At 45.7% G+C, this 15,000-nt stretch overlaps 1 protein-coding gene across 1 annotated transcript in view; it reads left to right on the top strand.

Annotated features, from left to right (window-relative positions):
* The window catches only part of prkcab (protein kinase C, alpha, b), a gene marked incomplete at its 5' end in the record, with an annotated part of 225,968 nt that overhangs the window by 200,199 nt on the left and 10,769 nt on the right, over positions 1-15,000 (top strand). The window contains 6 exons of the mRNA XM_083779270.1: positions 5,142-5,285; positions 6,436-6,609; positions 7,118-7,209; positions 7,623-7,685; positions 10,484-10,622; positions 11,990-12,070. Coding sequence (XP_083635396.1) covers positions 5,142-5,285; positions 6,436-6,609; positions 7,118-7,209; positions 7,623-7,685; positions 10,484-10,622; positions 11,990-12,070 — 693 coding nt within the window. The remainder of the gene's footprint in view (positions 1-5,141; positions 5,286-6,435; positions 6,610-7,117; positions 7,210-7,622; positions 7,686-10,483; positions 10,623-11,989; positions 12,071-15,000) is intronic.

The raw sequence follows: 15,000 nt of genomic DNA, 5'->3' as shown, positions 1-15,000 counted from the left end.
TTTAACCCATTCTGAACGGGCACCCATTTTGGTGTCGGCATCATGTTATGCTTTAGCTATTGAAAAATAGCAGATCTACAAGCTCGTATCGCGCCACTCGGTGGCGCGATACGAGCTTGTAGATCTGCGAGCTTGTAGATCTGCTATTTTTGAAAAACCTAAGACACTTTTAGAATATGATCTCAGGTCAGAATGGGTTAATCGACCTCAGTCCAAAATGGTTAACTGTCCTGTCTGTATAATATAAACTGGGCTAGTCTCTCATGTTTACATAATCCATTGATGTAATCTCCAGTGGACAAATCTGTTCATGGCAGCTTCGGTTCATTCAGTTCGGGTGACTTGTTGCTCGAGTCTACTCTCTAAAATACTGCCGGCTACCGCAGGTACAAGACAACGAACATCAATGGGACACAATGGCATTACAAACACCTCCGGGACTGTTCCTTATGTCGACCAAACCACTTCTACGGAACACACAGTCGGTCGACGACTTGACTAACGGACGAGTTCTTTCTTCCCTCTCTCTTTCTATAGGCCTGCCAGTTAAATATCCACTATCTCAAGGTAGCCCTCTCTCTCCCTCTCTCTCTCTCTCTCTCCCTCTCTCTCTCTCTCTCTCTCTCTCTCTCTCTCTCTCTCTGTTCACCATACATGTCTCTCTCTCACCCAGTAGGATGATTGTTTGTGGAGCTTATTCACAAATGAATCAGATTTACTAACAAAGGCTCTCGGTCGTTCTATACACCACTGTGTTCAGGTGTGGCACAGACAGAAACTCACTCACGCACGCACGCACGCACGCACGCACGCACGCACGCACGCACGCACGCACGCACGCACGCACGCACGCACGCACGCACGCACGCACGTACGCACGCACGCACGCACACACACACACACAGTCACACACACACACACACACACACACACACACACACACACACACACACACACACACACACACACACAGCGTTGTTAGTAAATTGGTAGAGCACTCAGGCGGTTGAGTCTCCATCCTCACCACCATCAATGCACCGTCATTGGTCAGGAGTGTCTGGCACCCGCTCCTCATTGGCTGATACTGTGGTCTTCAGCCCGCCCTCTATTGTCTGTCGCTATAGTCTGGACCAATAGAATGACCGCATGGACGGCCAATCACTGACGCACCCTTAACTCTGTGTGAATATATAATGGAATATATATATCACAATAGTGCGTGCGTGCGTGCGTGCGTGCGTGCGTGCGTGCGTGCGTGGTGTAACTGCACACACACACACACACACACATCCTCTGTGTGCATGCCACATTTCTCCACACGGTGGCAGCACTGTCCTAACTGTCAGACTGCAGTGTGTGTCTGCTCACTCTGTGTTCATGTAGAAATGCATCTTTTGTCTGTTTTTTTATGAAAACCATGTGATTCTAAACTGTCTGTATGCTGCCATGTTGTTAACTCCTTGTGTTGGTGCAAATGACATAATGCACTAATATGAAATGAAGAAATTACACTAAATGTAATTCATCTTTTGGACAAGACTACTGCAGGCCATAATGTTTTTAGGTAAGCTGAATCGTGCCTCAGGCGAGATCAAAGTCAGGCCACAGAAACCTTATTTTTTGTTAAAAATTAAAACTGCATATATATTACAATAGTAATCATTGCTCTAGATCAGGGGTTCTCAACCAGTGGTCCAGGGATCACCAGTGGTCCTAGAGGGAGTTCCAGGTGGTCCCCGGTTAAACTTTAATGAAAGAGTTGGTAACCAAATGTATACCCTTATTCAGTATTTTAGCTGTGACGTGAGCGCCCCCTCCTGAGATACTTCCGGGTCCTACTTTTGTGTCGCTTTTGTGTCCCCATGGAGTTATACTGTGACGCTCCGTCGGACTAAATCTGAGACGAAAACAACCATGAAAGTCTCATTTTACCGCTTTCCTCGCAACAACAAAGCTGCGCTGCTCTCCAAAATCTGTCTGTGACAGGCCGTCTGCCCCACATGGAATACTATCGCCATTTTATTTGATTGTGTCAACTAAATCCTCATTAATGCAAACTAGATTCAACATACTCAAGCCTGCACACATTGTAAATATCCCCCGAAATATTTTACAGAGCAAATGGACTGTTGCCACCTTCAATAATAATGATAATAATAGTCTTTATTGTCTCCACATCATATATTTTTGTTGTCACGGACACTTGTACAAAACATTAATAATTCTACTCGAGTTGGAAGCATTAAGACCCATTTTAACCCTATATGGCTTCCTTTCTGAAAAATAACGTCAATTTAAAAAAGATTTAAAAAGATTCACGCGTTTAGATATTCTATTTACAATGGGATGCGGACGGGAGCTTGCCACTTGGACCCGGACGTAACGTAGCACTACAAAATGACGTCGGACTTAAATACTGAATAGACCTTTAACTCTTTGAGAGCTGTAACATTTCGCTCAAAAGCTTATTCAACAAAACAACAAAACACTCTAAAACAAGTTTTGGGTCTGAGGGGCTAAATCTCATCAAAAGGTATTTCTGTGAATAAAATAATGGACCTTGACTGCATGGAAACCACTGCTCTAGATTGCTTTTAAGCTAAACTGGACGTGATGGGCTCTCTTTTGTTGAGTGGACAAAACCGCTGGGTTTCTGGACATCAACAATGGGACCTGGACATGTATGTTATGTTTAACTCAATCTGAGAATCGTCAAATATTCGGGAAAACAGCAACCCCTTGGCGTGAGTCAACAGTCTGTCTTGAGAGACTATGTTTAATTATACAACAGGTCGTTTCGAGGAAGCAATCTGATTGGTTGAAACGGCCTTCTATATAGCCGTGGTTCAAACGCACTCCACACCTGATCAAAACAAAGAATTCAGCTGCTCTGTTTCCCCAGAGCGCAGCAAACTCGGTGGCTAGGCTAGCTATAGTTTCTTGGGGCATTTGTGGTCATAGTGACTACATCTGTCGTTAAAAAAATACCTTTTTTTCAGCGATTTTCTTAGTTTTAAGGGTACCGGTAACTGTTGTATAATTGCAATATTACACTTGAGGGTGTGGTTTAAAGTGATCATTGCCACTTCAGTGATGCTTGCGGAACTCGACTACGTCTCGGTCCTGACCGCCTCACCGTCGTGGCAATGATCACGTTAAACCACACCCTCTCATGTAATAATATTACAGCAAATATATTAGAGCAATATTATTGCTTAAACTGAACAACGAGATGGTGAATCATCTCAAGGGATTGTTCCTAATGAAGTATTTCAGACTGGAGAACGGCGAGGCCGCTGTTCTCCAGAGGGCATATATACTGCCGTATACAAAAATAGCAGATCTACAAGCTCAAAACGCGTCGTGCTGCGACGCGTTTTGAGCTTGTAGATCTGCTATTTTTGCTCCATCTGAATTTGAATCAAGCTAGCTTGCTTTGAGAAACGCTGCACTAATAATGAATGTGCTCACGTGTTCCCTGCATTCTCGCGGGCAGGGCAGGCATCACACCTGGGGCCTTGCTTATAATCAATAACACAAACAAACACACAAGTCAAGTACGTATAGCCTAATCAATAAAAGCTATAATTTCCGTGTGGAAATGATCGTAGATCTATACGCCCAGTACAGGCAGGGGAAATTAAATGAAAGTGGGGTCCAGGGACCCTCTGGGTTTCCTTGAGGTGTTGTTGCTTCCAAATGGACCCTTACGGGTCTCTTACTCTGAGAGTGTAGACATGGAGTCAAATGAAACCCCTAACGTTCTTGTACGTTGTCCTGCTGGTTATGTTGGGTACTGCAGGCACAACAACATGCGTCCTTCCTTGCTACGTCCATCTATGAGCAAACTAATTTGCATGTGATTATTATTTACAGGTAAAAAGTAATTAGTCAATATTCAAAAACACTTGTGTGTCTTCAATTCAAGACGGGAGATTCCAAATTTGCAAACATTAACTCAACATGACATGTTTAGCGACAATTGTTTTGTCTTGCGTATCTTATATCTCAAGATTTAATGTGAACAGACATCCAAGAACATATTTATGAATGAGGACCCTGGAAACTCATCTTGTGAACCATCTGAAAACAATCATTATAATAGGACAGTTATCTCATAAACGCACAGCACCTCATGGGCTTTGCTTTCCTTGTGAATGCTGCGGACTGAGCTTTTAAACCCTGTATGATGTGTTATTATAATGCATTAAGTCACAGAAAACAGGGCTTGGCGATATGACGATCAAAAACCTTGAGGTCGATATTGTGACGATCGTATTCTGACAATAATTTTAATGCCATGTTGAATAATGTCAAAACTTCTCAAAAACATCTGATCCACCAGTTCACAACATGTACAACGTTGCAGAGCTTATAGCGCTGCTATTTCCGGCATATTTGAAACGTTTTCACAATTCAAGAAAGTAGGCTATAAAACGGCGCATATAAGCAATTCAAACCGGGAAAATGCAATGCTGTACTGTAGCCTATATGCCGTGACAATACAGTATTACGATATCCAGAATCAATCACAGCATCTAGAGACACACGGCATGGATCTAATATCGCCCGGCCCTAATGTGTTGTATAGGATAGTGGTTCCCAAACTTTTCTGTGTCAAGGACCCCCAAATCAACATTTATTAGGCCACGGACCCCCCATTTGAAAACACATGCCAGTGACCGCACGATAAGGGAGGATTTGTACGACTCTAGCAGTGATTCTGAAACATATTAATTTTGTGGACCCACAGTTTCACCTACATTATTTAATGGCATTTCTATCCCAATTTATATTGTAAAACCACTGTTAATTTAACTCTTGAGAGTGTACAAATGGAACCAAATGGACCTGTTATAGGGTCCATTTGGTTCCATTTGTACGCTCTCGAACTAGCGACCTTTCCGATATCAAGACCGCTCCGCAAACCGTTCGGCCACTGCTGCCCCTTCGTTCCTAACTTTCTCTAATTTAGCTAAGTGCCCGGACCCCCCCCCACTTTGGGAACCACTGTTGTATAGGATGCATATTCCAGCAGTATATATAGCCTATATACCTTGACCTTGACTCCAGTCTATAGGATGTGTTGTTCTAACCGCGGTGCGCGTCTACGTGTCCCCGTGTCGCACCCCGCCACGCAGAAAGCCAAGTTCGGCCACGGGAAGAAGGTGATCACGCCGTCGGACCACCGGCGCTTCAGCGTGCCTCCGTCGGGGAACACGGACCGGGTTCGCCTCGGCGACTTCCACTTCCTGGCCCTGCTCGGGAAGGGCAGCTTCGGCAAGGTGAGACCGTGAGACCACCGCACCGCACCGCACACACCACTGCATGATGCTCAGTGGAGACCGTGAGACCACCGCACCGCACAGCACACACCACTGCATGAGACCATGAGACCACCGCACCGCGCAGCACACACCACTGCATGATGCTCAGTGGTCATCGCCATGGTGTGTCTTGTGGTGGACATTTTGTTGTCAACATTCCATTTTTGGACAATAATATTACCATAAACACGTGAATAGAGAGCCCTGAATGACCATAACGATGGCCAAATGCACCCTTAACGGGTCCATTTGGTTCCATTGGAACTTTTCGAATAAAACACTTGAGAACCACTAGTACTAGACTATAGTGGACTCCGAATGTGCCATAGTGATTGTCATACATATTCTGAAGAAAACCTGGACACTTGACATTCAGTAATCGGGTCTTGTGATCAAAATTAAGAACATTATAATGGTGTGTAAAACAAAATCAAACATTTGCCACGGACACGACCAATTGTCCAATGGCCACGGACACCATCGGACAACGTTTGCCCATGTATACGGACATGAGACCACCACACACAACACTACATGATGCTCATGAGACCACCGCACACCAACTTACAGTTTACAATTTAGGCATCTTGCAAACGCTCTCTTATGGGCTATGCTATGGGCTAGCCTCTGTTGCTTCATTGCTTTCTTTCTCTGTAGAGCAACAGAGTCAAGTGTCGTTTGAAGCGAGCCTGTGACACTATATATCAACAAGGTGATCAATGTGAGATGGACTATAGGTAAAGAGGTCTTTTATTTTGTTGATATCGGATAGAATTCTACCAAGGACATCTTTGTCCAATGGTGCGTAATCAACTCATGTAAATTCTGGTGTAAAGTCTATGAGATGTTTGTTTTGTGGCCATTTCGGTTTTTGTTTTTAACAGAGACAGTGAACAGAGACAGGAAAGAGACGGGAGATCTGTGGGAATGACTGTAGCCTTATTTACAAATGTGGTACTGGATGCACTATGCACTCTTATACCAGATGAGCCCTCTTAAACGCACGCACGCATGCACACACGCGCACGCACGCTGAGACACCATCTCCGCTGTGTCCAGTACGTACCCGTATAGGCATTCATTCTCTGCCTCCGCCGCCCCCATGCAGGTGATGCTGGCGGAGATGAAGTCCACAGAGGAGCTGTACGCCGTCAAGATCCTGAAGAAGGACGTGGTGATCCAGGACGACGACGTGGAGTGTACCATGGTGGAGAAGAGAGTCCTGGCCCAGAGGGACAAGCCTCCCTTCCTGACCATGCTGCACTCCTGCTTCCAGACTGTGGTATGTACACTATGTGGTTGTTGTTTGTCTATCGTGCACGCGCACCGTCTCTATGTGCGTCGCTGTAAAAAAATTGATATTTTGCGATGTTTTGGGGTTGATTTGAGGTAAATTGACTTAGATATGAAAAATATAGCATTAGCTTAGCAATCCGGACCAGCCAAGCTAGTGACTAGGGTCAAAATACTGCCGGATGTTGTTGATCGTTGAACCGGAAGTGACTTAGGAAGATCCGTCTATTTTGGCCAAAATCAGCATAATGGTGCTTTCCCGCCATCTGGTGGCAATTCGAGAGAATACACTAGGAATGAAAAAAAGAAAAGAAAACATCTCTTCAAACCACCAGATCTTTCTTGTATGTTAAAACGATGAATTAAAAATATGCCAATTTGTTACCCAAACAAAAAAATTGGGATTGGCAGTACAAGGGTTAAGACAGCCATTGTGTTCTAATGTTCCTCGTCTGTATTAAGACAGCCATTGTGTTCTAATGTTCCTTGCCTTCCAGGACCGACTGTACTTTGTGATGGAGTACATTAACGGAGGGGACCTGATGTACCACATCCAACGCGTGGGCAAGTTCAAGGAGCCTCAGGCTGTGTAAGAACACCCCATGCTCACATGGGTACACATAAACATACTATACCATAACACACGCTGTACCGTTATCACATAAACATACTGTATACCATAACACACGCTGTACCGTTATCACATGGGTACACATAAACATACTGTACCGTAACACACGCTGTACCGTTATCACATGGGTACACATAAACATACTGTACCGTAACACACGCTGTACCGTTATCATCATGGGTACACATAAACATACTGTACCATAACACACGCTGTACCGTTATCATAAGAACACCCCATGCTCACATGGGTACACATAAACATACTATACCATAACACACGCCGTACCGTTATCACATGGGTACACATAAACATACTGTACCGTAACACACGCTGTACCGTTATCATCAATCTGTGTTCCACGCCTGCAGGTTCTACGCTGCAGAGATCGCCGTGGGCCTGTTCTTCCTCCACCGGAAGGGAGTCGTTTACAGGTGAGTGACCATGGAGGAGAGGGAGCAGCAAGCTACAGTATGTATGCCTACAGAGACTAAATGTTTTTATAATCGTCATGTTTTTTGTCTCCACCAGGCCGAAGGCATGGGGGGAGAGTATGTTTTGCACTCCGTCCGTCCGTCCGTCCGTCCGTCCGTGTGTGTGTCCGTCCGTGTGTGTGTGTGTGTGTCCGTCAGTGTGTCCGTGAGCAGCTAATCTCGGCCACCGTTAACCCCGTCGATGCCAAATTTTGCACACACACTCCCTGGATGCCAACGATGAACCTCTGCCCCAAACTTTCCAGAACGGCCTGTTATAGCGCCACCAGGAGGCCGCTTTGTGCAAAACAAGTTTTTGCACAGTACACCTACAGGTTTTGTCCAAACATCACGCAAATTGGTACACAGTCTCTCTAGAGCTATTCAACGAAACCGGCCTTTCAGATTCCTCAGACTCCATCCTCATTGGTTAAGATTGGCTTCCAAAGTTCACAGGAGTGCTCAGTTTCAAACAAAATGCTGCAAATCATGAACACATTGCGTGATTTCCGTGAAATTGTGCACCCACATTCCCACTAGGCCGAGGACGAAATGCCACATGAACAATTTCAACTCAGCCTCAAGGTGGCGCTATAACTAGCCGAAAAGTGTTTTACCTCTAACTGCACGGATCTGTGGATAACTTTGTATGCCAACTCCCTAGAGGCCAAGGAAAAACCTTTGCCTGGAATTCTTCACATCTGCTCATCCTGGTGGAGACCTGTGCCCAGAAGGGCACTTTTTCTAGTTTTTTCGTTTAACGCTAAACCCAAGCGTTTAGGTTCTAAACACTTATTTGTTTAGTTTATAAACAGAAGAGCATGTTCAAATGCCATGATTGCAGGCTATAGTCCTGTCCGCCTCGGCAGGTTTCAGTGGAACTGTCGCTGGGACGGCGGAAGGTTTCAACGCTGTTGCCAGCCTGGGTGTTCTTGCTGGTGGTGGTTTCATATTGTGAACAAGTAGCCTAAACAGATTACAGCATACCCATACCTGCGGCAGGTGAAAACAAGCACCCAGATTAACATTTCAATGCCTGATCTGCATGTGTAAAAGGGACAGCCAATTCCTCATGGGGGCCCTGCCCCCCCGGCACAGACTCTACGTCACTGTATGCCTAGATTAGGATGAATGTGCGCGACTGTAGAGACTATAAACGGAAGTGGGGCGGAGGAGGCTTCACCTCGGCTTTATATTTTACTCGTGGTCATAGCTTCCGTTGCCCCAGACTGTATGACTGGAAACATTTGAAAACTGTGGGAGGCAACAGTCTGCCTATTATACCTCACAGCTATACAGCCAGCCGCTGTGAATCTCAGACTCAGAAGAAGGAAGGTCAATGAACGTATTTGTCAGCCTATTAATAATAATAGTAAATTCTATACTTTATGAAAAGGGCAAAGTCTGTAAAAATGGAGTAAATGTTTCCTGCAAACAAAAGAGAATGGAAGAAAAAAGCATGCATATAGGACCCGACGATGGAAGTGATGTGATGAAAAGAAGGGCGAGATAGAAGAGGTCCATCTGGGAGAATAAGAAGATATACAGTAGATGGGGAATAAGAAGATATACAGTAGATGGGGAATAAGAAGATATACAGTAGATGGGGAATGGAGCTGGAGGAGATTGAAGGGCGGATGGCACAACAGAGAGAGAGAGAGAGAGAGAGAGAGAGAGAGAGAGAGAGAGAGAGAGAGAGAGAGAGAGAGAGAGACTGCACGGATGAATGGGCAGGAAAGTAGTGGACAAAGCAGATCACTGCAAGACTGATAGAAAAACCTATTTTGAGAGATGGAGGGAGAGAGAGGGAGGGAGGGAGGGTGGAAAGGAGAGAGAGGGGGAGAGGGAGGGAGGGTGAGAGAGAGAGAGGGTGGGAGGGAGGGTGGAAGGGAGAGAGAGGGGGAGAGGGAGGGTGGAAAGGAGAGAGAGGGGGAGAGGGAGGGAGGGTGAGAGAGAGAGAGGGAGAGAGAGAGGGTGGGAGGGAGGGTGGAAGGGAGAGAGAGAGAGGGAGGGAGGGAGGGTGGGAGAGAGAGAGAGGGAGGGAGAGTGGGAGAGAGAGGGAGGGAGGGAGGGAGAGAGGGTGGGAGGGAGGGTGGAAGGGAGAGAGAGAGGGAGGGAGGGAGGGAGGGTGGGAGAGTGGGAGAGAGAGAGAGGGAGGGAGAGTGGGAGAGAGAGGGAGGGAGGGAGGGAGAGAGAGAGAGGGAGGGAGGGAGGGAGGGAGAGAGAGAGAGAGGGAGGGAGGGAGGGAGGGAGGGAGGGAGGGAGGGAGAGAGAGAGAGAGAGAGAGAGAGAGGGGGAGGGAGGGAGAGAGAGGGGGAGAGGGAGAGAGGGAGGGAGGGAGGGAGGGAGGGAGGGGGAGAGGGAGGGACCAAATACATCTATAGAAGAGAAAGAAAGGATTTTGGTACTTTGATCACAACAACCTTCTGGGCATGTCATAATAGAGACAACACAGAAATAGAACAAAAATGTCTACAAAATAATTATAATTTACAAGCTCACACATGTGTCAAGCAAGACACTCAACCCCTCACATTCTGACAACATTGTATTACTTTGGTAAAGAATGACTTGGTATATATAATTATTTTTTATTGTGTGTGTGTGTGTGTGTGTGTGTGTGTGTGTGTGTGTGTGTGTGTGTGTGTGTGTGTGTGTGTGTGTGTGTGTGTGTGTGTGTGTGTGTGTGTGTGTGTGTGTGTGTGTGTGTGTGTGTGTGTGTGTGTGTGCGTGTGCGCTTGTGCGTGTGCGCGCCACAGGGATCTGAAGCTGGACAACGTGATGCTGGACTCGGAGGGTCACATCAAGATCGCAGACTTTGGCATGTGTAAAGAGAACATGTACGAGGGAATGAGCACGCGCACCTTCTGCGGGACCCCCGACTACATCGCGCCGGAGGTGACGTGAGACACGCGCATGCACGGCACGCACGCACACACACACACACACACACACACACACACGTACAGTCGCACACACACACACACACGCATATTCAGGGGCAACACAACAGGGGGTGGCGGTGGCTCAGGGGGTAGAGTGGCTGGATGGTAACCGCAAGGTATGCCAGTTCGAACCCTGTGGGCTCCCCCAGAGTTAGTGTCGAAGTGTCCTTGAGCAAGACTCTGAACCCCTAATTGCTCCCGATGTGCAGGTTGGTGCCTTGCATGGTCCCCTGCCATCGGGGTATGAATGTGTGGGTGAATTGACGCACAATCTATACGTAAAGCGCCTTGGACCATTTACAACAGGACAAGGCCTATATATATAGGCTACTCATCCTCCAAGGTTATTTTCACATGTGTGTGTATACAATACAGCTACTAGCAGCGATCATTCTTCAACAATGCATTCTATTATAATGCAATACAATGTTTTTGTTCTAGTCCATTATATTAAAAGTAGATACTTTTCTCTCACTATTATAGTGCGTGCGTGCGTGCGTGCGTGCGTGCGTGCGTGCGTGCGTGCGTGCGTGAGTGCGTGCGTGCGTGCGTGCGTGCGTGCGTGCGTGCTGTTGTCAGAGTAGTTGGGTGCTGCTGGTTGTGAACACTACAACAACACACTGTATGGTGGGAGGTAATATGGAGTTAATAATATAATATACACCACAAAGTCACATCTCTCTGAGACCGTACTTGGTAACACTTTACACAAAGAAGCTCTCTACGTCTGCTATATACAGCTTAGAATGAAGCCAAGTGGTGCGTGGGATTTTATTGGATGATGGTGTGTGTGTGTGTGTGCCTGCGTGCACAGTGTGTGTGTGTGTGTGTGTGTGTGTGTGTGTGGGGGGGGGGGTGTCATGCCGTGTGTGCATTTGTGTGTTTCTGTTACTAACATCTTGTTAGTTGCTATGGTTGTAGCTCTAAAATTATTTTTATCTATAGATGTATTTTTATCAGGATGTAAATTATCATGATCACAGCTGCAATGATTGGTTGTGCGTGTGCCTGTGTGCGTGTGCGTGTGTGTGTGTGTGTGTGTGTGTGTGTGTGCACACGCCTGTGTGTGTGGGTTGGTACTTTGAATAGCCGCAGAAAGGGCAGCTAAAAATAGTCCTCTGTGTTTAATGTTTCTGATGAGACTACTGGCGCTGCACCGTGCTACTATAATGTCACTGTTCTCACCAGTGTATAGGTGCGTGCGTGCGTGCGTGCGTGTGTGCGTGCGTGCGTGCGTGCGTGCGTGCGTGCGTGCGTGCGTGCGTGCGTGCGTGCGTGCGTATTTGTGTTAACCACCATGGTTGTTCTGTGCTCCACCAGATCATAGCCTACCAGCCGTATGGGAAGTCAGTGGACTGGTGGGCGTATGGAGTGCTGCTGTACGAGATGTTGGCTGGACAGGTGAGATGTTCCTTAATGTGCCTCCCTAGTCTCGTGTAGACAACTATTACACAAGCTCTGAATGCTATATAATAGAGTCTGGAACTATCCTGAATGCTATATAGATTCTGGAACTATCCTGAATGCTATATAGAGTCTGGAACTATCCTGAATGCTATATAGAGTCTGGAACTATCCTGAATGCTATATAGAGTCTGGAACTATCCTGAATGCTATATAGAGTCTGGAACTATCCTGAATGCTATACAGTCTGGGACTACACCTGAATGCTATATAGAGTCTGGAACTATCCTGAATGCTATATAGAGTCTGGAACTATCCTGAATGCTATATAGAGTCTGGAACTATCCTGAATGCTATATAGAGTCTGGAACTAACCTGAATGCTATATAGAGTCTGGAACTATCCTGAATGCTATACAGTCTGGGACTACACCTGAATGCTATATAGAGTCTGGAACTATCCTGAATGCTATATAGAGTCTGGAACTATCCTGAATGCTATATAGTCTGGAACTACACATCCTGAATAGTGTTAAAATACGGGATTGTTTTTTGGAATCTAAAAGACGCACTTTGTTCCGTGTTTTGGGGTCGTGGAAGAAATACAGCGATGATCCTCAGTCATTCACTTGCTGCACGCACGGCCAGCGTAATCCATGCGTTCAGTGTTTATTTATTCAACGGAGAGAAGTTTTGTCCACTCAACCACTCGCATGATGCGCAGACAAACCATGCAGGCAAACCAGACAGGCTGTCTGGTTTGTTTGTTTGTGTGAGACGGGCTCAGTTCACTTTGCAGTTGGAGATCTGGTATATACTGCATATATACGGAAACAGCCTTTCTCCGTGCCTGTGGTGTGTGCAAAATATTACCCGATACAGGAGGTGGGCTACCACAAATTAAATTCAAAACATGTCTCTGGTTTCTGGTGACAGTCAGTTATCATAGTTAGTTCTGATTGGTTTCAAATCACTTCTGGAAGGGGAAAAAAAAACAACAACTATACGCCTATTACACCAGCAACTTTTGTTGGAGAATGCAATTAAACTTGACCCGGAAATGTCCCTTATTTGAAACTCTTCTTGACATGGCAGCCCTACTCCTGAATGTTATGTAGAGTCTGCCCCCAAAAACGTGTTCCTTCCAGGCGCTACGTCCGGCCAGGGAAACTCCCCCCCCTGTCAGGTGAAAAGAAGCAGCTTGGACTACTCATGCATAGAAGGAAGCATGAGGTCAGTCCGCTGCCCTCCCAGGTTGGCAGAGGAAGTGTAGCGCCCAGGATTACATAATTGAAAAAATGGGTTGCAAAATTGTGGGATAAAAATTATAATAAGAGTCTGCTCCAATGCTCCAAATAGGGACAGTTTATGAATCAATTAGTTTGATTAACTAAACCCCTAGTCTAGTTCCCTGCTCCTGATACAGTAGCAGGGTTAAATGCAGAGAACAAATTGTCACCATGAGAATTAATCAAAGTTAACGTAGCCCAATTCCAAAACTAAATTGGCTTGATCATACTACAGCGTAAAAAAAGCAGGTCTACTAGCTCGAAACACGCCGTGATATGCAAAGAAGAATCCAATTATCCATTCTCTGACCGTAGCTCTTCCTGCCATTAACAGTATGAGCTTTTTATAACAGAAAAGATGATCTTCAATGGACATTATGAATAACTGTAAATGACGGACGAAGGAAGTGCTCAACAGACTGTTGGCCACATAATCCTCCACACATGAAACACTGCGAGGTGATCGACTGCAGCGCTTGTAATGACACTAATTATTCTCTTAATTCCCTTCAGTGACTAAATATGATGCAATTAGTTATGCTGCGCTTCAGAGAAAAGTAGACTTTGTTAACGTTTCTGGTTTCCTGGCAACCGCTTGCGAGAGATATTTTTGAATCTTGAAAAGGGTCTCCTTGTTAACACATCTACAGCACAAAACGCTGAAGACACAAACTAACACGCTCACACAAACGCCTATTGAGTTATGTCAAATGAATAGCAGCTGACTTTACTTACTTTTCTTTACTTTTCTGTATACATTCACGGGACAGTGCACCTTAAAGGACCACTTCGTCACTTTTCAACTTCTCTTTATATAATTGGTCCTCACTAATGTTCATGATGAAATACCACACGTTTTTTTTCTACTCAGTCTGTGTCTCATAGGAGGGCTGTGGGCAGTTCAGAGACCCGTCCACCAGTGACATCATCATTAGGCAGATTGTTTTTTAACCCATTCTGACCTGAGATCAGATTCATACGAGGTTTCCGCCGGACACACACTGGTCTGATGAACCCATTCTGACCTGAGATCAGATTCTAAAAATGTCAGTCGCTTTTCGATTTTTCAAAGATAGCAGACCTACAAGCTCGTATCGCGCCACTCGGTGGCGCGATATGAGCTTGTAGATCTGCTATTTTTAAATAGCTAAAGCATAACATGATGCTGACACCAAAATGGGTGCCCGGTCAGAATGGGTTAAACAAGATTCTTTGAAAAACATATTTAGATTATTATTATCGTGAGAACGATGGCTTCCATTATCGCTATTGCAACTTTTCAGGAATAGAGAGCCTGCAGTTCCTATTCCGATTCCCCATCGATGATGTCACTGGTAGACGGGTGTCTGAACTGCCCACAGCTCTCCCATGAGACACAGACTGAGTAGGACATAATTGTGGTATTTTATCATGAACATTAGTGAGGACCAATTATATGAAGGTAGACTGCGTGAAAAGAGTTGTTAACGGGCAATTATGGGCACTAGATTTGCCCGTGAACCTCGAGTTTAGCAGGCATAGTAATATACGGTAATATACAGGTGTGATCAGGGGCGTGGGTGTGATGGTACAATTCGGGAGTTTACCGGAGTTTGATGGAAAGTTTAACGGGAGTTTCCTGTATTATACACATCCGTAT

This window comes from Protomyctophum parallelum (genome assembly GCF_964188405.1).
Source record: "Protomyctophum parallelum genome assembly, chromosome: 13".
Taxonomy (NCBI): domain Eukaryota; kingdom Metazoa; phylum Chordata; class Actinopteri; order Myctophiformes; family Myctophidae; genus Protomyctophum; species Protomyctophum parallelum.
Note: the sequence above shows the minus strand (reverse complement) of the source record. Positions and strands in the feature narration are given on the sequence as shown.